Source organism: Diceros bicornis, chromosome 24, assembly GCF_020826845.1.
Source record: "Diceros bicornis minor isolate mBicDic1 chromosome 24, mDicBic1.mat.cur, whole genome shotgun sequence".
Lineage (NCBI taxonomy): Eukaryota > Metazoa > Chordata > Mammalia > Perissodactyla > Rhinocerotidae > Diceros > Diceros bicornis.
The window spans coordinates 23662038-23688507 of NC_080763.1; the positions used below are offsets into that span (position 1 = coordinate 23662038).

At 47.6% G+C, this 26470-nt stretch overlaps 1 protein-coding gene across 1 annotated transcript in view; it reads left to right on the forward strand.

Moving 5' to 3' along the window:
- FLVCR2 (FLVCR choline and putative heme transporter 2) overlaps positions 1 to 24721 on the forward strand; it is a 56298-nt gene extending 31577 nt beyond the window's left edge. The window contains exons 3-10 of the mRNA XM_058567414.1: positions 160 to 300; positions 10908 to 10975; positions 12254 to 12357; positions 15394 to 15504; positions 17475 to 17580; positions 17731 to 17842; positions 18433 to 18488; positions 23010 to 24721. Coding sequence (XP_058423397.1) covers positions 160 to 300; positions 10908 to 10975; positions 12254 to 12357; positions 15394 to 15504; positions 17475 to 17580; positions 17731 to 17842; positions 18433 to 18488; positions 23010 to 23093 — 782 coding nt within the window. The 3' untranslated portion in view covers positions 23094 to 24721. The remainder of the gene's footprint in view (positions 1 to 159; positions 301 to 10907; positions 10976 to 12253; positions 12358 to 15393; positions 15505 to 17474; positions 17581 to 17730; positions 17843 to 18432; positions 18489 to 23009) is intronic.
- Positions 24722 to 26470: the final 1749 nt, after the last annotated feature.

A 26470-nucleotide genomic window follows, 5' to 3' on the forward strand; every position in this document is an offset into this window, starting at 1 on the left:
CAGATGTTAGCTCAGGGCTAATCTTCCTCAAAAAAAAAAATTTCCTTTTGGAGTCTTAGTTTCTTCTCAGATGAGGGAGCCAGCTCTCCTTCATGTGTCAGCTCTGTGGGGGTGGGACCACAGGGATTTGCAGTCATCTCTCTTTTTGTTTCCTTTCAGTATTCAAGGAGAAGCCTAAACATCCCCCCAGCAGGGCCCAATCCCTGAGCTATGCCTTGGCGTCCCCTGATGCTTCATACTTAAATTCCATCGCCCGACTCTTCAAAAACCTCAACTTTGTGCTGCTTGTCATCACCTATGGTAAGGTGCAGGTGTGTCCAGGAGTGTACTTGAATGGAGACTGTGAGACAAGAGGCCTGATGTGTCTATGCTTCTTACTTTTTCCAAATTCCAAATATGTATGTAAAGTCACTGTTTAGGTTCAACCAGAAGAGCCAGCTGTGCCTCAGGGCCTTTGCATGTTCCGTAGAGTTCACTTAGAAAACCATTCATTCCCATGTCAGTTTGTCTGACAAATGCCCACTGATCCTTCAAGTCGCATCTCAGTATCACTGCTATAAAGCAGTATTAGGTGACCTTCCCTCTTTTATTGTGCTGTTCTTGGTACATCGTAACACTTATAATTTTTAAAAAACTGTTTCCAGATCTGTCTTCCAACTAGACTGTGAACTCCCTAAGAGTGGGGATTTATGTCTTTCCCTCTTTATAGTTCCTCAGCAGTGGCCAGCCTGGTGTGGATACACCACTGGTTATTGAATGAGTGAATGAATGAAGGAATGAATGAATGCATACATGAGTCTTGCCACATGAACCACTCCTCAACCAATCCTCCTTCATCTGGTAATATTGACTCCATTTTTACCTGAATGCAAAGCCACATCCCTCTCTCATTTCATTTTCTTGGCTTTTGGTAAGATAAATTTGAATATTTATGCTAGTGTATTGGCTTGCCTTTCCAGCATGGTATATCCTGCATCTTCTTCCCAACCTTTAATGAGAATGTTGGACCAGACCAGGGCAAGGACAGAGCCTCGTGGCATTCCATTAAAGAGTGTCTTTACAGATCTACCCAACTCTACTGCTGTCCAGCCTACATTTGACCATTTAATCTACCAGTTAGCATGATTAAAATCAAGAGTTAACATGTATGTAACATGCTCAGTAACCATAAGAAAAAAAGAAATGAGATTGGTTTGACATGACTTATTCTTAGTGAAACCCCGGTTGGCTATAACCTCACGTTTTCTTTAGGGTCACAAACCATGTGTTTTATAAGAACAATAACATTTACTGTGTGCCAAGACTTTTCTTATATGATTTTATTTAACCATAGCCGTGTGAGGTAGGTACTATGATTATCCGCATTTAACAGATGAGGAAACTGAAACTCAGAGAGATTAGGTAACTAATTCAAGAACACACAGCTTTTAAGAGGCAAAGCCAGGATTCAGATACAGGTTTGTCTAACTCCAAAGCCTGTACTCTTAATACCTGTTCCATAGTTGCCTATACTCCTTCCTGGAACTGTACCATGGTTTCATTTTAGGCCTATTGATGCCCTTTAGCTAGATAAAGGTGGTATCATCCTTTTTTTCTGGCATGCACAAAAGTTAGATGTCCTCTCACCTGGAGTAGCTCTAGATGACCAGATTAGTCTTCAAGGTCGCAGGTCTCTGTTCCTCATTCTCTCCAGCGTCTCAGTTCTGAGTATGTCTCTGTAGTCATCCACAATATAAAGACCAAGTTTCTAATACTTAAGATGTCCAACTAAAGAAGGTATGAGTTGCCTGTCACTGGGAGGTATTCAAGTGTGGGTGAGACCAGCCACTTTGTGGGGATATTGTGGGGAATATCAAGCTATAGATGGATAGTGAAATCAGATGACCTCTGGGGTCCCTTCCAGACTCAGGATTCCATGACTCTAAGAATTTTCACTTTTCCCTAGAATTAAACATCTTCAGTGCATTGATCTTTGACCACCATAAACTTTATTGCATCTGACAACAGGGTATTTGGAGCCTACCTTGGGGTTCTAGGGCAGATGAGTACTTAATAAATATTTTCTATGGATGAGAATGGTGATGGTGGTAATAACTGGGCAATGGTCCAATTCCAGAGGCTGTGGTCTTCAGTGCTGGAGGCTGGGTTGATTGCAGGTTCAGGTCATTGACCCATGAAAACAAGAAACAAGAACAAAATGTACAGGAACCAGCATTGCTCCTGGTCGTTGAGGGGCTCAGCTCTGGGCCATGCTGTGGGAGCAAAGCAACTACTTCTCTTTCCTTCTTCCATGGCTGCTTGCTTATATGGTCTTTAATCTGGTGGAGTGGTTTTAATCCTGTACTTCCGGACACTCTTATCTATTTGGTTAAATGATAACACAGGAAATAAATAGAGAAGCACTTCTGGAATGGTGGAGTTAGGACCTTAGGTAATCTGTTCCTCCATAAAGCAACAAGAACACTGGCAAACATTGTGAAAATCAGTTTTTTCAGAACTCTTAACCAAAGGCCTACAATAATCCAAGGGACATTTATTCAAAAAAAATGGCTGAATAATGGTAAGAATAGTGAGCTATGTGTTTTAACTTGCTCTATTTTTAGACCCCTGTCCCAGGCTCTGCTGTAGCCTTGACAACCAGCAGCCTTGCAGCCCTGGTAGTTGTGAAAACCAGCAGTCTTGCAGCCATAGGAGCAGTGAAAACTAGCAGCCTCACAGCCACTGGAGAGGGCAAAACACTTTTGGAGCTTCCCCAGTGCCCCAACCCTAGGTCACTATTTGACCTATCAGGAAGGTCTCTGGAAAAGCCCCATTCAGAGGACTTGCTTGTATTTGACCTGACTCAGAACTTGCTCAGTGGGAAAGCCCAATTTCTTGGGAATTTGTTGAAAATAATTACTGTTTAATGTCATAGCTGTCTGAGGTAGCAATAGCAGTTGGGGCAAACAAGAGGCTGGCCAAAAATCTTGAAAGGAAAATCTGGAGAATGAGATGTCCATGGGAGCTTTGAAAAACTCTGAAATATTCTTAGGAATCTTTAAGTCCACATGCACATGCAGAGCTGTGCACATGCCCAGGGAAGATCTGAGCGAGCCCTAAACTCTCACCTCTGGCTGACCTTGAGGCTCTGTGCAAGCAAGAAGTGAAGGCTAAGGCAGAGTTGTCACCTGCCTGCTAGAGCATTAAAGGTGAGCCCCAGCACAGACAGAGAGGTCCTTGGTAAAGGCAGAGACTTATTGGTTTAAGATGTTTAAGGAAATCTCTGTTTAATCATTAGCTTGCCACAAAGCTGATGTAGCAGAAACTTCAGTGGCACATGAGAAAGAATACAGAATTTACAAAGTTAGTCCAGGAAAGTCACTAAACAAACAGCAGCAACAGCAAGAAATCCTGGGGAGGGAGGAGAATCTCAGTTGATGTGATATTTAAAATGTCCAGTTTTCAACACAAAATTATGAGACATGCAAAGAAACAGGAAAGCATGGCCCAGCCCATACACACTTAATAGAAACTGTCCCTGAGGAAGCCCAGACATGGGGCATAATAGACAAAATTGTAAATCAACTATTGTAAATGTGTTCATAGAACTAAAAGAAATGATGTCTAATGAAAGAAAAGTAGAGAATGATGTCTCACCAGATGGAGAATATCAATAACGATGGAAATAAAAAAGAACCAAATAGAAATTCTGGAGTTGAAAATACAATAACTGAAATGAAAAATTCACTAGAAATCTCATCATCAGATTTGAGCTGGCAGAAGAAAGAATCAGTGAACTTGAAGATAGGTCGAATGAAATTATCCTGTCTGAGGAACAGAAAGAAAAAGAATGAATAAAAATGAGCAGAGCCTCAGAGACCTATGGGACACCATCAAGCATACAATGTATGCATAATGGGAGTCCCAGAAGGAGAGGAGAGAGAGAGAGGGGTGGAAGTAAATCATCATTTAAGTTGAGATAGCAGTAAACCTGGAAAGCAATTCACTTCTGAGTCTCTGGAAGCATTTGACTCTGTTGTGTATAGATAGAATTTATTAAGATTTTTCTCAAAGGCCTAGGATTATCCCAGTGGGACAGATTAAACTAATCTGGATGTTCATACACATTTCAGAAAACCACAAGCCTTATTTCCATGGTAGAGAATTGGACTTGGTGACAGGGCTCTTTGCCAACAAGGAAATGATTCTTAGGCTTTATCACAGATTTGAAAAAAATTTTATTGAGCCATTATTATGTGTCAGCGACCATGTTAAGTGCTTTACAGGCATTCTCTCTTAATCTTCAAAACAAACCCATGACTTAGGTCCTTAACTCTATTTCATTTTATACCTGAGGAAACTGACGCTCTGAGTTAGTTCCTTGCCCATACTTGGACAGCTAGCAAGCAGTAGAGCTTGGATATAAACTTTTGTCTGTCTGATGCCAAATCCCATCTTCCTAACCACTGCGCCATTTTGCCTTTCCACGCAGACAGGGGCCTCTTTCTTAGTGCACTTGCCTGAGTGGTCTTGGGTCTACCTAGGGGAGTATGTCTTTCCTCAGATTCAGTCCTCCAGACCAGTTGCCGGCGGTTTGCTTTCTTCTGAGGTGCAGGTCTAGAGTTCTAGGGTTTTGGAAGCAGGACCCACCTACATTGACCAGCCATCTTTGGGATTTGGGGATGATGGGGTCTCAGCCTTACTGTGTCTCCCTAAGGTTTACAGGCCATGTAAAGGCAGTGTCTGGTGCTCAGTCCACTTCAGAATCTCTCTTTCTTCTCCCAGTCTTGGCTACAAATTAAAACAACAATAACAAAAAAGCCTCGATATATTCAGCTAGAGGCTTTGAAACTCCCCCAGAGATCCCCCAGCATCCCCACCCTCCCTGTAGTTTCAGATTGGGCTTTGAAGAGGGAAACGGTTCATACTTTTTATATTGTACATTTGATGTTCATATTTTCCTCTGAATTATATGCACTTGAGCACATAGCTGAGAATCAAGCAGATGATAGCATTTCACGGGCACCTTTGCTGGATGTGGTGGACATCTTGGAGTAAGAGCCTTGACTGCTGGACTGGTGAGTTCAGAGTTGGCACGTAAGGAATGGGAGGTCTGAGTTTTGGTGTTAGCTCTGCCAATCCCTGAGTGTACCACCTTCACTTGTCCTGTGCCCATCCTTTGTCTCTCTAATTACCCCCCTCAGAAAATAGCAGTAACATTTGCTTCTCATTGAATGAGCAGTTAAAGCAGTTAAAGCAGTTGTGAATAAAGACACTGCATGCATCCACCTTGCTGTTGCGTTGGTAAACTTGCTGATTTTCTGCATTCTTGTGCTGGTCTGAACTAGATTTCACCAAGTAAGGAGGCTCTCTCATGCTGCTGGTGGGATATCCGGTATGGTTTTTGTAGTGGCTTCTCCAAGTTGCGGAGTCAGCTGCCCAGAGGTGAAGTACAGTAATACAGTGAAGGCTTTGGAGGAATTCCAGGGTCCAAGTTTGGCTGGCTGTTTCCTGTAGGCTTCTGGCCACACCCTTAGAGGTAGGTTTGAGAGATAAAATATAAGGGCCATCTGGCTCAATTTGAATTTCAGATAAACAACAGGGGCCAGCCCAGTGGCGCAGTGGTTAAGTGTGTGCACTCCACTTCGGAGGCCCGAGGCCCGAGAGTTCACTGGTTCGGATCCTGGGCGTGCACGGATGCACCGCTTGTCAAGCCATGCTGTGGTGGCATCCCGTGTAAAGTAGAGGAAGATGGGCACGGATATTAGCCCAGGGCCAGTCTTCCTCAGCAAAAAGAGGCGTATTTGCATTGATGTTAGCTCAGGGCTGGTCTTCCTCACACACACACACACACACACACACACACACACACACACAAAAGATAACACAATCTTTTTAGTATAAACATGTCCCATGTAATATTTGGGGCATATTTATGCTAAAAAATTATTTGTTTATCTGAAATTCAAATTTAAGTGGATGTGAAGCCGGGTACCTGAGGGTGACTGTAAATATTCAATAAGATTACCTTTGCACCTTGTTATGAAAAGAAGTTAATCTTGTCAATTTGCTGTGTTCCTGTTTAACCTGAGAGGTGACTCAAGGGTCACAAGGATTTACGAACTTGTTTCACAGAAGAAAGATAATGCCTTCAAGGAAGTTACCATCACCAGATAACCCGCCCCCAGCTGCCCTTGAGGCTGAGAAGTCAGATTGCCTGGGGCTTATCTGGGATGAAAGAAACATGGATTACCCCTTTGTTTCTCCTCCTGCCAAGCCCCCTAGCTCTACAAAACCCCTTGCTTTCTTCTCTTGTTAAGGTGGATTTGAGAGAACCTGTCCTCCTGCCTGCTCATTTTGGCCAGTTTATACCTTTCTCCATCTCCAAGCACTGATGTCTCAGTAATTGGCTTACTGCTCATCAGGCACTTGAATTTCAGATTAAGAGGTTTGGTATCAGATGTCCTGTTTGTTTTTGTTTTTTCCTAAAACTGGCAGCCCAACTTAGAGGGAAGGAGGTGCAGAGGTTGGGTTTATGCTTGATGTTGCTGAAATATCACAGGAATAGGAAACTGCCTCCTCCTCTAGTAAAATACCCTTCTTCCTCCAAGTTTGGTGATGCAGGGAGATGCAGGGCTGGAGCCAGATTCTCCTTGGGTCTCTCAGAGTCTGGGAGTAGGGCAGGGTTGGTGATGTGTATGAGCAGTGTGCGGGGAGAGGGGGGCTGAAGAAAATAGCCTTTCTTTGGCTACCTTCTCCTTGTGTCTCTACATCTTGCTTTTATATGGCCTCTTCTTATGTCTTTTCATCCATGGTGTAACAACTGCCATGTTAAAAACAATTGTTGAAAAGTCTCCTCTTCTAGAGAATGTCCTCAAAGGGAATACTTTTCCATGTTATCCCCCAGCCTTGCCTCCAGCTATGCTTCTGAATAATCTGCCAGTGAGGGCAGTTTATCTGAAGTTAGACCCTCAAGTGTGTCCTGGGGATACCTTTCCTGGGGGCTCTCAAGGGCATTACCACTGCCCTACCCACGTGTGCCTGGGGAGTGGGCTTTGCGCCCCTTCTAAGATCCTGGCTTCAGAGTGGATATAAAATCCTCCGGATTCCCTGGAACTTCGCTGAGGTCAGGCTGGCCCTTTGAAACAAGGGTTTACTACAAGTTCAGGAATGGCAGAAGGGAAATGAACACAGAGTAGCCAGAACCCAGAGATGGGATCTGGGACCAGTGTTTCCCGAGCTTGCCTGATGACAGAACGCCCTGGGGTGCTTGGTTGAATGTGTGCATAGATTTCCCTGCCTCTCTTCTGCAAATTCAAATTCAGAAAGTCTGGGTTAGGGCCTGAGAATCTGCTTTTCACAAGCATTCCAGGCAATTCTGGTGGGCGGCAGGGTTGAGAATTTCAAAAGTAGGCGTGTTATGGGTCATTCTCATGGTCTTGGAGCCCCTTCCCCTCCCAGCGGCCTCCATGTTAACCCCAGCTCCTGGGAGCCTGGTTCTGTATTCCCAAGGCCATTTATTCCCAAACTCCAGTGAATTTAAGAAATGCTCAGGGTTTTTTGTTGTTGTTGTTTTTAAAATGCAGATTCCTAGCCCTGTTCCAGGAGAATCGGATTTAGTAGGTCCATGGTGGAGCCCAGGAATCTGCATTTTTAAACTCTAAGGACTTCTAATGCCAGTGGTCTCTGGACCACAGTTTGAAAAAACTGGTCCTGGCGAAGGAGGGAAACTCAGAGTGATGACACGTCCTTTCTGCCTTCCTAAAGCCCGTCTCCTCAGTGACCAGGTGACTGATACTAGGATGACCTGGCCTTTCGGGGAGGGGTCATTTTCTCACAGGAGTACGGCCTTGACCTGGCAGGCTTACCTTGCTGGGGACAGTCATACCCGAGTATAACAGAGTAACCTGTCTTCCTGTGAGAGGGACTCACACACCGGGCAGAGCACGCATTCATCCCTGCCCTCCAGTGGGGACGCAAAACCCCTTGATTTGGGCAGTGGAGTGGTTTGTGCTGTTGAACCATGTCTGGTGGCCTGGGATGGCTATTGGTAAATCACACTAATCTAGCTGAGCCAGTGGGTCTGAAACTTGAGCACGAGCAGAATTACCTGGAGGGCTTGTCTCAGTGGGGATTGCCAGCCCCACTGCCAGAGTTTCTGCAGCAGAAGGTCTGGGGCGGGGTTAAGAATGTCTGCATCTCTCACAAGCTCCCGGGTGTGCTGATGTGGGGCTGATTTCCCTAAACCCTCCAGCCCCGTGAAGCTGCTCCCCTCAGTAGTGCAGGTCAGCCAGCTCAGGACTGCTTCCCTCTGCCTTTTTCAGCCTCAGGAAAGTGCTGGTGTTGGGGGTGGGGTTTTGTGCTCCAGTTCTCCCTCCGCTTCCTGAGGATTCTGCCCTCCTTGTTCATCCCAGCCGGGCCCCCAGCTGAGAGCACTCATTCCCCCGAAGCTGAGCTTGACTTGGAGCCTCCTCTTGCCCCTTGTAGTGTGAGGCCCAGAGGCTGAGGGAGGCGTAAGGTGCAGGAAGAGGGCTGATTCCATCCTTCTCCCTGCCTCCGCTCCTCCCCACCCCCCTTTTCAGGAACCTGTCTCCTTGTGGGACCTCTTGACTCAGGAATGGAATTTCCAAGTGGCTGGGTGTGTGGTATGAAGGTTAGTCAGGTATGTTTGTTGGGTCAGAAGTTGCTGAGAGCCTCAGGGTCCTCATGACCATCAGCTTGTAGCAACATTTGATGACACTTCTGGGTTTGCCAACCCACTGTGGCCCTGTGCCAGTCAGGAGGCGGCTTTGAGCCCACCCTTGTTGCATCCCTGAGGCGACCTGCCAGAAGAGGCTGAGACGTTAAATTGTCATCCCCTGAGCTGGGGAAATCTTGAGAATCAGTTTTGTGAGGATATAAAGTAGAGTGATTAAGATCGAGGACTCTGGAGCCATGCGGTCTGGGGTTCAAATCCAGCCCTGCCTCTTACTACCTGTGGGATTGTGGGAATGGCAAACAAAACTTCCTCTCCCATTTTTCTGAGAATCTGGCCTTCACTGAACTTTGTATCTCGTTCCTCTGGAAACCTGATAAGGGGGTAAGTCAACTGCATTTCGGCAACATTGCTTATGATAAAAATGACCTCTTGGGATAAGATGACTGCAGCTGGACTGGGAGGCCTTTTCCTATCTGGTAGGAAGCCATTCTTGGTGCTTCTCTGAGTACAGTGACTCTTTCCAGTGGCCTGTCCTTTATGGGGACCCTGGAAGCTATGGCTATGGGGTCGTTACAAGCAATAGTAGCTCCTGTGAGGTGTTAAATCAGGGTTGCCATATCTCCCTTTCCCTGCACCTGAGCCATCACCTTAGGGGCCAAAGAGAACAGCTTCTGGATGGCTCCATGGACTGGGGTTCTATGGACTGGTTCCATTGCAGAGCAACTCCTGGGGCTGCCCTGCCCGCGAGCTGTCTTATACCTTTCTAAGTGGACCTAATGTCAAGTGTGCCAGTGGTAGTCTTGTGAACCTCAAAATTAGTTAAAGTTAAAAAGACCCCTGGTGGGCATTGCAGAGTGACCTCTGTGTTTGTTTTTAAAGTCTGTGTGCAGTTTTCTCGTGTATAAAATGGGGATGATATTATTACCTACCGGCTAGGGTTGTTATGAGGATTGTAAGGTGCTTAGAACAGTGTCTAGTACATAAGTCTGTGCAGCTGCCGTTGTCGTGATCAACATCATCATCATCGTCATCATCATCATCATCGTTGCTGTTATTATGAAGGGAGGGCAGGAGACCCTGTCTCCTTTGGGTGAGTTCCAGCCTGATCTTAGTTACTAGCTCACTGTATGGCTTTGGACAAATGGCCTCATTCTCTAAGGACACAGATTCTTACAGTATATTCTAGGTGCTCCATTTGTTACTGAGCCCTAAGGGACCGGTGACCCTCTGGTGAGTCCTTTTGCCCGGATCTGCTTGCGCCGATAGGAGACCAGGTTTGGAATAGCAGAGCAGAAACGTTATTCATTGATCAGTGAACGGAGGAGGTAGAGTTTGTACTCTCAAACATCTTCTTGAAGGGAAGGTGAGCAGGGTTCTTATGTGATGTGAGGGGAGAGGGGTCTGTGCATTATCGCTCAGGGCAGGGGCATTTGGGGCATGCGCAGATCTTCCCTTCTTGCACACGGCCCCTTTTGCACACGTTTCCTTTTGCGCGTGGCACCCCATCGCCATCTTGCACCTTTCTGGTTTGGATCAGTTCTGCAGTTTGGCCACCTGGTATTGTTCTGCCTTGGTTGCTATAAGCAAGCACAACTTAAAAACAAAGCATTAGACATGGAAAGTTTTAGGGACTTCTCTGGGTGACACATTTATTTGTTGAATGAGTTGGTGAATTAGGAGAGTCAGCTAAATGCTCTTTAGGGTCCTGTCTGGTTTCTAATATAAGATTTTGTGTGACATTGAATCCGAGAAGAAAGTTGAAAGAGGGATGGGGAAAGAGGTTAGAAACCAATTGTGGAGGGTGTGGTGTCAGGGGTCAGAGGTCTGGAACAGTCTGGAGAGGGGAAAGGTCATCCGGAGGAAGTGGAAGGTGTCCAGTGGTTCTACTGACCCCATAGGTCTAGCCAGCAGTTAAGAGGAGTGTGGATGGTTTGGCCTAGGAGTAATACTTTCTAGAGCCTGTGTTTCCAGGGCAGAGTTAAAGGGATCACAGGGCAATGGTGTGTGGCCAAGAAAAGGTTCAAATGGTTACTTTTGGTGTTTTGGAGTATTTCTTTGAGAAACACTGCAGAGTGGCATCATAGGCCCTCAATTTTTCTTCTCTGAGGACACCACTCACCGTGGCAACAAGAGTGAGGATTTCTAACCTCCCTAACTACGAGGGGAGAACTTAGCTCTGGCCCCAGCGGAAGGTTGACCCTAATGCTGTGTTTCTCCCTCCCTCCTTCAGGTCTGAATGCTGGTGCTTTTTATGCCTTGTCCACTCTGCTGAATCGCATGGTGATCTTGCACTACCCGGTAAGGGAGTTCCCCAAGCATGAGAGAGATTGAGATTTCTGAGTCTCGGCGGGAGCTAGGGTGGCAGTTACTTCTTGGTTTCCCCTAGGTCTTGGCAGTGTAGTATGGTGGTATGCTTATGGGATTTGGAGGGAGATGGCCCTGGGTCTCAACCGCAGCTCTGGTGGTGCTAACCTGTGTGAGAAGCTAGTTAGCTTCTCTGAGCTCTCATTCTCTTTTCTGCAAAAGGAGCATCATTACTTACTGAAAGATTATTTGTAGGATTAGAAAGTAAATAATATCGTGTGTGTATATGTACATTCATATCTATTATATGTATGTAAAGCGCAGGGCCTGGTGCCTGGCAACACAGTAGGTAAGCATATATACGTATAGAATCACATATGAAATATTTAATTTGTAAAATATGCGCAAAGTTTAATTTTGAATCTTAGTTGCTCAACTGAAGCATTTTTTAAATGTTTCCAGAATCAGTGAGGGCTGGATACTGGGAGTGGGATTCTGAGTGTCCTGGAGTCAGGAATCCCATGTCTAGCCCTCTTTTGAAAGGATGAGGATGTGACACTTTGGGAGGTGGTGGGTCACTGTGGCTGAGTGTTCCAGTTCTGGAGTTTGACAGGTCTGAGTTCACATCCTAGCTCTGCACTTAATAAATGCCTCATAACCTTGGGTAGGTAGGTTAATCTCACTGTGCCTCAGTTTCTTCATCGTTAAAATGGGGAATATTGATTCCTAACTTTATGGTGGGGAATTATGAGAATTAAATGAGAGGATGATATGAAATCCTTGCCATGGTGTCTGGCTCATAATAATCACTCAAAAATATGTAACTATTATCTCCCTAGTCCTTTGGCACTGATAGCTCAACAAACTTAAGTATGGAATGTTTGGATATACATATTTCAGTTTCCCCATCTGCGAAATGGGAATAATGATAAAAGGGTTGCTGTAAGGATTAAATTTTTTAAAAAATCTACCTAAAACTGGTTCCAAGGGCAGAATTTGGTGTCCATGTCCTCCCACCCCCCCCCACCCCCCCGCCCCGGCATCCAGTGTCATGCTCACACTCCAGGGTTATGTTATGTTGGGAGGAGCAACTGTTCTAGGATTCTCTCCCCACTGGTAGCTTCCTGCAGGCTGTCTTCCCTGGTACTTTCTGAGAATTGGCTATAATGGAGCCTGAATTCCTTGCCTTTGCCCCTTCGCCTTGTGGTGACTGTGCCTGGCCCGGTGTCCCATCCCCTTACTGAGTGACCAACAGTGTTGTGGTTTGCCCAGGGGGAAGAAGTGAATGCTGGAAGAATCGGCCTGACCATCGTCATTGCAGGAATGCTCGGGGCCGTGATCTCGGGCATCTGGCTGGATAGGACCAAAACCTACAAGTAAGTGACTTCCTCCTGGACTGAGAATTGGGGACCAGTGTTTTGAAATGACACATTCATTAGCAATACAGCTCTAAAGGTTTGGGTGCAGCAGCTGGGGGTCTGAGTGGTCAACTAGGCAGTTGAAATTTATCTTCTCTGAGCCTCAGTTTCCCCATTTATAAGATGAGGTAAGCAATACCTGCCCTGTGGGGATCTTAGGAGGTTAGGAGATGGAGGACATGATGCCTAGTGCAGCACCTTCCCCAATCTCACCCCCAAGTAGCAGTGGAAGGTTGGGATGAGGGAGAAATGAAAATGAACGTGGAAAAATGTCAGCAGTTGGGAAGTTTGTGGAAAGTCCAAGGAGCGGAGATGAGGAGGTGATTCCACTGCACCATTCCCATGACTCCCTCTTGGACCCCGTGGGTTAACCAAGGTGCTCTGTGCTTCCTCCGGGCTGCAGTGTTATCTTGCAATTGCTTACACCTCATTGGTGTAATTGGTAAATATGGGGATGTGCTTTGGGCCTGAATGTCCAGTGTGTTTCTAAGAGCCACTATGATTTTACTGTATGCCAGGCTAATCTAGGATGCTTGTTAGAAATACAGATTCCTGGGCCCCACCCTCAGGATGCCAGTTCAGTAGGAGAATCTGCATTTGTAAAAAGCAACGCAGATGGCTCAATTCCGTAGTGAGCCTTGGAGAAAAGGCTCTGGAGAACAGAGGCCCAACTTCCTTCCCTTCTTGTTGTGTCTTTCCAGTGCTCTGCATGCATTGGGTGCTCAATTAATGCTGGCCCACAGGGCAGCTGCCAGGGTTGTCCAGCGCTGGGGCATGGCGGTACTCTGGGCCACACTGTCAAGGCCTCCAAAGTTCCCAGGGTCTGGAGGCGACAGACAGTAGCAGAGCTGTTCTCTCCACACAAACCCGCTTCTGTGAGGCTCTGGGCAGACCAGGTCTCACTCTGGCCGCCCTAGTCCAAGGCCATTGAGGCCATCCCTGGGGCTGTGGCCGCCTGGCTGAGCACGACGAGGAGCCTGGCTCGGCTTAATTACTGCTGGTGGAGCTTGGCTGCCGTCTCGTCTCTGCCACCTGTCAATTGCTTGCTTCGGCCAGACACGAGAGCAGTGAGGACTGGCCGCTCCCAAACCAGTGGACCGCAGTGTCCCTTTTTGCAGGGCTTGCCCTGTGGCAGGAGAAGGGAGGGATTGGAATGTCGGCTGGGCTGAGACGTGGGCAGCCAGATGATTCAGATGAACTAGAAAATAGAAGGAAAGGGCTGGGGAGGACACTTCAGAACCTGTCGTCACCAGTTCCTTGTGTCACTTGATGTCTCAGTCCTGCAGTCAACAGGAGACATTCTTCTGTATGCACTGCTACCCAGGCAGAGACAGGAGAGAGCTCTGTGATCTGGATATTTCGGTGGCAGTTCCCTCCTCCCTAAGGCTCCGAGATTTGTCCGCTTTGGTTTGGAGGCTGGAAATTGGGTGGTCCAGTCCCTTTATTTCAGGCTGGGACTACAGACAGTTTTTCTAGACGGGTCAGTGGTTTAAGATGAAGCTATGGTGAAACAAATATGGCAAAATATGAGCTTGTGGGTTAGTGAGAGAGCCTGGTGTCCATGAAGTTGCGTTCTGCAGGGGGTGGGACGAGGGGAGGGGAACAGGAGTGGGGAGGAGAAAGCTCATGTACCCTCAGGAGCTGCTCTGAGCACCAGGTGGGAGGGGCCTCCTTCAGAGGCTCTGGCCTTAAGCTTTTCCAAAGTGGCAACCACAGGGTATATTAGTATTCCTGTGTGCAGTGGTAGAAAGAGTGCTGGTTTCAAATCCCAGCTCTGGGTTCAAATCCCAGCTCTGCATTTACTCAGCAGGTGACTTTGGTCAAATAACTAGACTGAGCCTCAGTTTCCTCATTTGTAAAATTAGGGGTAGCCATGCATTTCTTGCAGGGCTTTTGTGAGGGTTGAGGGAAATCATAAATGCCTGTAAAGTGCTTGACAGAATGCCTGGCACCCAATAAGTGCAGTATTAGTTGGACATAACCGTAGTCTACGTCTCCTGGCGCCCCCACCGTGTTTCTGGCCTCAGGAGAGGAGTGAAGCCTGTAAGCTTTCATCCTCTGAGTCCTGATGTTCGGGCAGGAGGGCGGAGGGCTGTGTGGAGCCCGGGCCCTGCAGTGAGTAGGGCAGGGAGAGGAATGCAGGTCCAGCTGCAGGAGTCGGGGTTGCAGCAGAGTCCTGCCTGGGCCGCACGGGAGGAGACGTGTGTGGAGGGGACTAGCAGGGTGAGCCCGAAACAGAAACCAGCACGTTGCTGATGGTCCTTCTGAGGGGACAGACAAAGGGAAGTGTCACAGGGAGAGGGCGGAGGGTTCTCACTTTGGCTTTGGAGTCAAGCATTTAGTTCAGGGCTGTAGAATGTTCTCTTAGTTCTGCTGTCTGGAGCAGAGTGGCTCAGATTCCGCAGGAAAAGCTGTGCTGGACCTGTGCACGTGGCGACAGGAAGAACTTAGAGACCACAGAGAGAACCAAAAAGGCACACTGCCCAGCATTGTCGTGGGGCTTGGGGCAAAGCAGACAAGCAGAATTGGATGGCCTCCGGGGGAGTTCTGCACGCCACTGCCGCCTGACCAGAGCTGATGCTTCCTGTTTGGTTTTTTGGTGCGGGATGAGGAAAGGGAAGGGCCGGACCTTATTGCTTGTGGGTAGGACATGACAAGTCAAGCTGCAGCTCGATGTTTTTGAGAGGCTTCTGCAGGAGGAGAATGCATGTGCAGCAAGACAGCTTCGTACTTCCTGGTCTTACCCTTTGTAGCAGTGACCACGATGTAATTCGGTAGTTATTTGTGTGATCATTGGTTCCGTGTCCATCAACCTCATGGACAGAAAGTTCCGTGAGAGCAGATGTCCCAGCACACAGCAGAGGGGCTTGACACACAGCAAGTGCCCCACAGATACTTGTAGAATGATTGAACGAATGAATGAATGGATGGATGGATGGATGATCCTGTTAAAGTCGGAAGTGTGTTACTCAATTTCTCTGCCTCTGCTTGTAGGGAGACAACCCTCGTGGTCTATATCATGACCCTGGTGGGCATGGTGGTCTACACATTGACCTTGAACCTGGGACACCTGTGGGTAGTGTTCATCACCGCTGGCACAATGGGGTAAGTTTCACCTCTAACCCGTTTAACTGGGAAGCACCATCCCTTGCCTTCTAGAGCTGCCGCCATCCTAGGAAGCCATATTGATCCCTCTGCTGCCTTCTCACTGAGCTCTGGAGATGCACGTGGACATGGTGCTCAGAGCTCTTGTTTCCTTGCAGCACTTCAAAAGGCCGCCTGGGGCCCCCAGGCCCATCCATGCTGTTGGGATGTAGGATCTCCTTCACACACCTCTGGGAGGCTAGGAAATGTTTTTTAGCTCTTCCTGGGACAACACGGGGTCACAGAAAGTACACAGGACTGAGAGTCAGCAAGTCTGGGTCCTGGTCTCAGCTCTGCTGCTGACTATCTGTTAGACCACAGGCCCATCACTTAACTGCTCTGAGCCTCAGTTTCCTCATCTATAAATGAAGATGAGTGGCCTGCCTTGTCGAGTTGTTAGAAGCATTGAGAGAGATAATAGATGTGAAAGCAGCGAGAAGTGTGGTATAGATGTAAAAAATTAGAATTGGAATTTTCTAGACCTGTTGTTTGAGAAAGTGTAAGAAATGGTCCCCTTTCCACAGGGGTCTCTGCTGAGCTTCACCTCCCAATTATTTCTGTGTAGGTACTACCTGAGTCTGTGTGTGTGTATGTGTGTGTGAAAGAGAGAGATTCAGGGACAAAGACAGACAGACACTCAGTCCTTCTCAGCTGGCAACTCTTTGGAGAAAAATAATGAGGACTCTGAGCTCCTCCTTCTAGGTCCCCGAGAGTGATTGAGATGCTGTTCAATATCCGGGAACTTCCCACTCCCAGCACAGGGCCTGTGTACCCAGGACACAGAATTTCTTAGCTGAGGTCTGAATACTCCAGGCAACCGCACCCCTTCTGTAAATGCTCACTCTGTGTGTAATTGATGGCTGGACGGAGAAGAAGCAGGGACCTCCAAGGGCCTCCTGAACAGAAAGCTTCCATGTGAACTTCTTCCCGGTCTGCAGGGGTCTCTGTTTCCTTAGTATGGCCACCTAGTGGATGGCTTGATCCATTCAAGGGCCTAGCATGTCTTTTTCTTTTTTTTTTTACAGTACCATGGTTTGTGTATAGTTTTTTTTGTTTGTTTGTTAGTTTTTTTTTTTGATTGTGACATTTTTGTTGTACATTATTATTTGTCAGTCACCATGTAAGTGCATCCCTCCACCTCTTGTACCCACTCCCCACCCCCCTTGCTCCTGGTAACCACCAAACAGTTCTATCTGTCCATGTGTTGGTTTATCTTCCACATATGAGTGAAATCATGCACTGTTTGTCTTTCTCTTTCTGGCTTATTTCACTTAACATAATACCCTCCAGGTCCATCCATGTTGTTGCAAAAGGGATGATTTTGTCTTTTTTTATGGCTGAGTAGTATTCCATGATATATATATATACTACATCTTTATCCAATCATCCTTCGAGGGACACTTAGGTTGCTTCCATGTCTCGGCTATAGTGAATAATGCTGCGATGAACATAGGGGTCCACAGGCCTCTTTGGATTGTTGATTTCAGGTTCATTGGGTAGATACCCAGTAGTGGGAATAGCTGGATCATAAGGTATTTCTATTTTTAATTTTTTGAGGAATTTCCATACTGTTTTCCATAGAGGCTGCACCAGTTTGCATTCTCACCAGCAGTGAATTAGGGTTCCCATTTCTCCACAGCCTCTCTAGCATTTGTTGTTTTTTGTCTTGTGATTATAGCCATTCTAATGGGTGTAAGATGATATCTTAGTGTGGTTTTGATTTGCATTTCCCTGATGATTAGTGATGTTGAGCATCTTTTCATGTGCCTATTGGCCATCTGTATATCTTCTTTGGAGAAGTGTCTGTTCGTTTCCTCTGGCATGTCTTGATGGGGAGAAACCAACAGGAAAGTTCTAAGGGAGGAGATGGACTCCCCATCCTTCTTGTCTGGAAGTTCTCCATCACCTTGTTTCTGTGATCTGGCCTTTAGCTTCTTTATGACTGGCTATCTCCCACTGGGATTTGAGTTTGCTGTGGAGCTGACATACCCAGAATCAGAAGGCATGTCATCTGGCCTCCTCAACGTGTCTGCTCAGGTAAGGCTCTTATTTGGTGGTGGCTGCAAAGCAGTGGCTCTTGGTTCCCTGCCCAGCTTAGCTCGTGCAGACATTGCATTGTGGCAGCTCAGTTCCCCCTTGGGCTAGTTGGCTGAGCGCTTATTTCCACTCTTCTTTATGCCTTTCCAGGTATTTGGGATCATCTTCACCATCTCCCAGGGCCAGATTATTGACAACTATGGGACCTTGCCCGGGAACATCTTTCTGTGTGTGTTCCTCACCCTTGGAGTAGCCCTCACTGGTGAGTTGGGGCCACAGGACGAGATGACACTCAGGCTGCTCATGCGCTTATGTTGTTGGCACTTTGGGCCCCCAGGGTCTTGAATGAGCATACAGATTGGGGGCACACATGCAGCGGGAACGGCTTATTTGGAAATCTGTTCGGGAGGCAGTAGCATGTTTTGGTGGCATGAGCATGGGCTTTGGTGCCAAAAGACCCTCGTTTGAATCCCAGACTGTGACTCTGACCTCCATAGCTGTTTGATCTTGGCCAAGTGAACCAACTTCTGGGAGCCTCACTTTCCTCATCTGTAAAATGGGGACTGTTGTGAGGATTAGAGCGATGTGTCCAAACTCCGTGGCAAATATAAGTGATCTATAAATGAAGGCCAGTGTCATCATTGGCTTCTGCCTGTCAGGGACAGCAGTGATCTCCAGGCTTTATCAAGTTGGCTGATGGTACCCCCAGCTCCCTGGGATATCTGAAGTAGCTCCGGGATACCTGTGACCATAAGGAAAATGAGGCCTCCCTCTCTTGGATGAACTTGACCATTGGTCGGCCTCATAACTCTGTGTCTCTGTTGCTTTTCCTTCTTGATCCCTCGACCTCAGCATTCATTAAGGCAGATCTCCGGAGGCAGAAAGCAAATAAGGAAACCCCTGAGAATGTGAGTATGGGGGAGCTTGCTGGGCAGAGTTCTGGGTTGTGGGCTTTGCTGAGGATGTGGCAGCAGGGGTGGGGGTGGGGGGAGCTCCCAGAGTGGACTGGTTTTGTGGTGGCTGTGAAACCAACTCAACTCACAAACATGGCGCCCAGAGAGTTTCCTCAGTGGGTGTTTCAGCACTGCTTTTCTGCTGCTCTTTCCCGGTCTCTTCTCCCACTTCCTGCCCTTCTCTTGGCGTCCCTGCTCTGGTCCTCAGAGCACATCACTGTTGTCACAGTCTACTGAGTAGTGTCCAGCCCTGATTCTGACATAAGTGCTGAGGCCCTAGCTCCACTGCTTTCAGCCTGGGGTCAGTGGCTAGAGAGGAAAGGTGGGAGCCAGGCTTGACCATTCTGTCCTGGTGGTGATGGCCCCAAGGCAGTGGCTCTCCTGGCATGTGACAACACCTTAGGCAGTGGGATGGAGATGGAGGGACTAGAGCCAACGGATTTCCAGTAGGGCTTTAAAAGGACAGTTCAGGAAGTAGGAGCAGTTGGTGGTAGAAGGGAAGAGGATCAGGAGTATGATCTAGAACAGAAAAGTGTTTCCCTGGGGCCGGCCCGGTGGCGTAGTGGTTAAGTCTGTGTGCTCCGCTGTGGCGGCCCGGGGTTTGATCCTGGGTACGCACCGACGCACCGCTTGTCAGGCCATGCTGTGGCGGCGTCCCATGTAAAGTGGAGGAAGATGGGCAAGGATATTAGCCCAAGATGGGCACAGATGTTAGCCCAGGGCCAGTCTTCCTCAGCAAAAAGAGGAGTATTGGCATGGATATTATCTCAGCGCTGATCTTCCTCACACACACAAAAATATATTAAAAAAAAAAAAAAAGAAAGAAAGAAAAGTGTTTCCCATCTGCTCTAATCAGCTGGGAACTATTTTCACCAAAATGTTAGGTATCAAATCTGAGCCAGAAAGAAAGGAATAACAAATCTGAGGAGTAAAAGTGGGATATTTCTTAAAAAACAAACAAAGCACCCAAAACCTATTAGAGAGGTAATACAGCTTCTTTGTAGAAAAACTGAAAAATACAAAAAAGTGTACAAAATTTAAAAATCACCCTGTAATACATTCATCTAGAGATGAGATACTGTTTTTTTGCATTTACTCATACATGTTTATATCCATATATAATATATAGCCATGAATATCTATGTATTTTTTTAAAACAAAATTGGAATCTTCTATATGCTTTTTAACTTGTGAACACTGTATCAGGTCATTAGTCTATTACAACATACTTTTAATGACTGCACCATATTTTAATGAGTGCATATGGATAAACCATGATTTGTTTGACAGTTTTCCTGTCCATGGACATTAAGGTTGTTTCCAGTTGTTGTTATAAACAATATTGTGATTAATGTCCTGGAAGCTGAATCTTTGTGCATGTTCTTAAGCACAGTATTTCCTTGAGAAATGGATCAGCGGTCGAGCACATTTTTTTTTTTTTTTTGTGAGGAAGATCAGCCCTGAGCTAACATCCGTGCTAATCCTCCTCTTTTTGCTGAGGAAGACCGGCTCTAAGCTAACATCTATTGCCAATCTTCCTCCTTTTTTTCCCCCAAAGCCCCAGTAGATAGCTGTATGTCATAGTCGCACATCCTTCTAGTTGCTGTACGTGGGACACGGCCTCAGCATGGCTGGAGATGTGGTGCGTCAGTGCGTGCCCGGGATCCGAACCTGGGCCGCCAGTAGCGGAGCGTGCGCACTTAACCACTAAGGGCTGGCCACGGGGCCGGCCCTCGAGCACATTTTTAAGACCTTGATATATTGCTAAACTGTTCTCTAGAAAAGTACCATGGATACTAACAATTATATGCTATAGCAGTGTATGAGTGCCAACACTGAGTATTTATCATTTTGAAAAATCTTTGCCAGTTTTCTAAGGCAAAAAACGGTATGTGAGGGACTGGCCGCGTGGTGTACTGGTTAAGTTCAGCATGCTCTGCTTTGGCGACCTGGGTTCACAGGTGCAGATGCCGGTGTGGACCTACACCACTCCTCAGCCATGCTATAGCTGTGACCCACATAAAAAGTAGAGGAAGACTGGCGACAGATGTTAGCTCAGGGCGAATCTTCCTCTGCAAAAAAATTTAAAAAATAAAATAAAATAATGGTATCTGAAAGACGTATATTTAGCGTTTTAAGGATACATGTTGGCAGACAGATGATGAGCTTTAGTTCTTTACCATTTGTCTTCTGATATCGGGCTCTCGAGTTGGCAGGCAGCGGTGGGCAGCATGTGGTGGGAGGGGCCTAGGACAGGAAATTCAGTGGGGAGACAGGGAATACCTTGGAGCAGAAACGCTGTCTCTAGCCAGGGTGAGGTCATGGCGTTTCCACTGTGGGGACGGGCGCTCCCCTGTGCCATGTACAAGGAAACATAATGATCTGCAACACTTTGGTGACTATGTAGTGGGCCTGGGCCAAGATGCCTGTAATAAAACGGGATAGATTTCTCGCGAAAAGGTTTCAATTTGGAATGTGACATATTGTGTCAAGTGATATGGGATTTTGCTGTGTTTACTTTAGAATCTGTGTTTACGTTGGCAGATATAGTCAAACAAGAAGAATGTAAAGGTCACCTACAGTCCTTGCACCCCGAGACAACCTAGGAACATGTTAGCCCACTTTTCTATGGGTGTGCTTGTGCACATTTGGTTTTCTACCTGCTTGTTTACTTAGTATAGCTTGACAGCCTTTCCTTTCCACACCGTTGCATTTTACAGCCTCATATCTACATATACGTATTTCCGTTTCCTCTCATTTAGTGTTTAGTTTGGTCCAGTATTTCACTCTTATTGCAGCCAGATCCTTGTGCACGTGGACCGGGTTAGTTAGTCAAGGTTGGAGCTGTCGGCTCAGGCACCTTCTGTACGGAGCATTGGAAATAGCAGTGAGTAGGAATGCGAGACTTGAGTGTGGTGCTGGCGCTCAACTCTCTGTGTCCATGGATAACTCACTCTGCGTCTCTGGGCCTCACTTGTATCTGGGCCAGCCTAGTGTTATGGGGCAGTCAGAGTCATGCTGGGCTGACACCCAGGGAAGCCAGGGCTGTCACAGAGCATCCCTCCTCTGGAGCCCGTCCATCATTACACACCCCATGGCGGTCAGTGTAAGCGAGACCTGCACAGAGCACACGAATTCATTATCAGAGCCAGGGGAAGACAGGGCACGCAGCAGACCTATCCAGAGCTGCTCTTCCTAATCAGCGACGTGTATAGCTTTAGTAAAAAGAGACAGAACTTCTGGGATGGTGTAACGCCTGACTATGAAAATCTTGGTTTGGTTTCCATTTTTCTTCCAGCTGATAGTTCTCAGCCACAGACGCAGTGGCTGTGCTTCCTTCCCCACTAGCCTGGGTTTCTGATTGCGATTTCAAGGTGATGGCTCTGCGGAGGCAGGCGTGTCTGTGTGCGTGTGTGGCAGAGAGAGAGCCTGCCTGGTTGACTGAAGTAGGCTGCTAGTTGCCTGAGCGAAGGCTCCTCATGACCGAGGCTGACCTGGTGCCAGAAGGTTAGCAAGACTGAGGATGCAAAGTTGGATTTCCACAGCTGTGGGCACTGCCAGGGACTGGCCCGGAGATACTCCCTGGGGAAGAAGCACCACTGTCGGATTGAGACTGGACTGCAGCTTGGCCCTGCACACCCTCCTCCAGCCGAGTGGTGTGGACTGTGCAGGGCTGTGCCTGGGCCCGAGGCCTTCTCGCTAACTAGAGCTAAGCAGCAAAGTGTTCCTTAGAACAGCAGACAAATGCGCAAGGTGGCAGTGTGCACCTGGGGGCCCTAGAGGATGATTTCCAGGCCATATTTAATTCCTGGAATTCCTTTAGTTCCGTATTTAAACTCACCTAACAAGTGTGACCCAGAAGACTCTCCTAATCCTGTGCCACCCCTCCCTGGGAAAGCCACAGCCACACTGACCCAAAGTCTTTTTTTCTATCCATAAAGTGCATATACATATTTGTAGCCACTGAGTTTATATATGTTAGGCATCCTGCCTTTATAAAAATTCTCTGTTGCATCCATTCCATGTACATTATCATAATGTTCCTCATCCTGGGGGGCTGCTTCCAAATGGGGGTAGTTGGAAATTCTAAGGGAGTTGCAGACTGGGCAGTTGGGATAGCTGCTTGGTGCTCAGTCCAGGTGACCTTTAGGCTGTCAGCACGGGGAGGGCGAGAGCATGGAACCTGGCACTCGGACTGGGATGGTTTGTGGTGGCTGTGGCATCACAGAAAGCTGGACTGTTTTTTTCCTTTATGTTGTGATGGTGTGTATGTGTATGTGTGTGTGTTTGGGGAGCACACCTGTGGCAGGGGCTGGTTGCTTTTCTCTTGTTCCCTTTGTTCACTCTTGGCGACACGGAGTGGCCTCTGACTCTTGTGTTTCATTCGGATACGGTCACTCACAGGCAGCGGCTCCAGCCAGGGTGCAGTCCTGTGTCTCTTCACCCAAAGGGCCGCCTGCTTGTCTTGCCTTGTAGAAACTCCAAGAGGAGGAGGAGGAGGAGGAGGTGATGAGCCATACCAGCAAAGCCCCCACGACCGTCTCGGAGGAGCATTTCTGAGAGAGAAAGGTGGTGGCGACTCAGGCAACACGAACACCCCCCACCTCTTCCGTCAGCACAGCTCACCGCCAGCACAGAGGTCTTCGCTGGAGCAGCTTTTGGAGGGAACCGGCTGGAATATTTGTGGCTTGGATGGCAGTGCCTGTGCCTCCTGGAGCCCACTCAAGAGCTTATGTAGTCAGGGAAAAGGGCACCTTTCACCAAATGCAGACTCGATCCCGACCCCGACCCCGACCCCTTCGGGTCATGGGAGCTGGCGTTGGGAGAGGCTGGTGGAGGACAGTGGGGTCAGTCCTGGCCTGGTGACTGCCTTCCCTCTTCACCTCCTCCCTTACGGAGAAAGCCTGCGAAATTATCACGGAAAGAAGCTTAATCAGGACATTAACTTTTCTAGTGTCTTATGACCCTCAGAAGCCCAGTTCTAAGGAGCGGCAGCTGCTCTGGCTCAGGGTCCTTCTTGGGTCATCACACTGACTGCTAAGTTCTCTGGGAGAACCATCAGAACCAGCTTCATCAGAACAAGCCCATCGGCTCTCTGGGCCTAGATTCTCCTGGCCTAACCTTGGGGTCTGTCACCAAACCCTCTTTCCTAAGAGCTGATCAAACCAAACATCAATAAACTCGAGAAAAGCTTTGTTGTGGCCAGGAAGGAGAAAGTGAATTGGCAGAGCTAACGGCCCAGGTGTGTGAGGGTGCTGGGGGCCACCTTCTGAGTGTGTTTGTGAGGGCCCGGATTTGGGAACTCGGGTACTTGATTTGGGAACGGGAAGGATCTTGTCTACAAAAGAAGTCCTTGCCCAGGGACTTGTGTGTGTGTCACAGTCACCTCTGATGCCTTCATCTGGACGCTGCCGTGAGAAACTCTGTCATTGGCCTAAGTACTTGTTTGCTCTGGAGGGAGGGAAGTCCCAGCCAACTTCCTGTAACCTTACTGAAAAGCAATCTTGATTCATTCCAGCCCGAGAAACCCAAAGCTGCTTCTGAGCGATGAGAGGAAAGGGCAGAGGGAAGGAGGCCCTTGAAATGGGAATTGAGTCGGCTTGAATTAAGTGTACCCCACCGTTGGTGGGGACAGGATTTGCACACCCACCGCCTTCTAGCAACAATCTTTATCGGATGTTCTAAATTTAAAGGGATTCCCTTTAAACCATCTCAAGCTGACCTCCTCCTCTGCCTAGCCTGCTGTCTGGCTCTACTCACGGGCTTGGGTAGTGTCTCCTGAAAATAAGGCATGTTGGTATTTCCTCCTGTGCATTGAGCTACAGTCATGACCACTGTGCTGTTCCCCTGTGGCCACTGTCCTGGCCTCAGCATGTCGGCGCAGCCTGTGCTGGCCGCGGTGCTGCGGTGCCTGGGCCACTGCCCGAGGGGAGCCAGGGGTATTGCTGTGAGTACACTCTGTACATAATACAAGTTCACACTTCTGGTGTGGGGAGTGAGGTAGGGGTGGAAGAGAGGTGCAGAGAAAGTGTACCTGACTTTTTGATAAGGAGAAAGGTGTTACTCTTCAGCTCCTTAAAATGTATTAACAAAATGTTTACTGAATCCATTGCTTTATTTTAAAAACATAATTTGTATTTTCTATTTGTAATAGCAGATGTTTTAAGGCAATAAAAGAGTCTTCAAGTGGTCTGCCTTGTCATTTGGTGGGGCAGAGATGGCTTTTAGTAGTCCCCACGAGACTCGCACGTTTCTGAGGACTAAGGTCTGGGAAAGGGCTGGGGGTGGGGCAGGTCTGGGATGGAGGTGCAGCTCCTTGGCCTCCATAGAAGTGGTGTTACCATCCTGGTCACCTAGGTTATTTTTTAATGACAAGGCTGTAAAGGTTACTGTTGGCCTACGTGGGAGACTGCACCTCATCGCCTAACTCACGACCCTGACTGCTTCCCGTGCTGTGTACACATGAAGATGGTTCACCGAGTGTGGCTGCTGAGAGAGCCCACTGTCATTTCTGGCTCTGCTTCACAGGGTGGCCGAGGTGTTTGTTCTACAATCACCCCAGGCTTGCACCAGCCTGCTCTGGCCAGAGTCCGCAGTCTCGGCCCCTGCAGTTCTGTTACCATTTTTCTGCTGAACTGTCCTACTTACTGCCACTCTCCCTCCCAATCGCATTCACCTTATGGCTGTTACTTGGATGTGCTGCTGCCGTCAGTTTTCTGTACGTTTCTTCCCTAGAGAGTTGCACTGTGCCTGTGGCCTTCTGGCACCATATGTGTTAGCAATTCTTAGCTGGAGAGAAAGCATTACCATTCTCCTCTAACTCATCTGGGAAAGGAGCCAAGCCTGGGCTGTTAAAGAAATGTAATAGTCATAGTGTGTGCTAAATACTCTATGTCCTCTTTTTAGATTCTTTGGGGTCTTTATTTTTCTGGAATCATACTTCTATGATGCATGCCTCAAGGATTCAAATCAGCTTATGCTTCATTCATTCTTTCTGAGGTGGGCTTCATGGGGATCTCCACTCAAATGTTCACTTTCTGTAAGATCATTGCTTTTCTTACTGCCTCCTTTTCTTACCTAAATAGTTGGTAAGGGAAAGAGTTCTTATCACTGGGCCATTTTTCTAGATGTGCTGTTGTGGGAATGTGAGGGCTGGAAGTGCTGCACCCACTTTTGGTGCCATAAAGGAAGCCAGCCTCAGGATGAAGCCAACACAAGAGGGCAAAGCTGAAAAGACTGGAGAAATGGAGCTGAGTCCTGATCAAACCATTCCTGAAGCCTATATCCTCTTAACTTCTCAGTTTTGTGAGCGAATGTTATCTTTATTGTTTAAGCTAGTTTAAGGCAGATTTTGTTCCTTTCACCTAAAGAGCCTTAACTGATAGAGAATTCCCAATGCACTCAAGTATCAACTTCAAGCTTCCTATGATCCCTTACAAGTCTGCTGCCTTTCTCACCTATCTCCTACCTTCTACTTTCTAACTTCACCATACCATAGTTACACCGCTCTTACTCCTTGAACAAGACTGTTCCTACCTTCCAGATACTGCTCCCTCTGCCCTAAACGCCTGCCTCATATCTGAAGACATCTGCTGTCTGGGCATTCTGGTCTCAACTCAAACCTCACCTCCTCAGGAGGCCTTTCCCGATGATCTAAGTTATACCCTCCTCCCCGTTTTGACCACAACTCCTTGTTTTCTAGAGTTCTTATCACTGTCTGAAGTTGTTCTCTCAACTGTTGGCTTGGTGATCATGTTTCCCTGATTACAAGGTAAGGGCCATGGGAGCAGGTACATTGCCTGGGCTGTCTGTCTCTTTCCCATGTGTCTGGCAGGGACTAAGTGTTCAATAAACACTTGCTGCAACAATGAATGGGCTCTCAAGTCTACACGCTGTGTGGGAGGCCCTAGCCAGTGGGAGCCTCTCAGGGTTGTGTC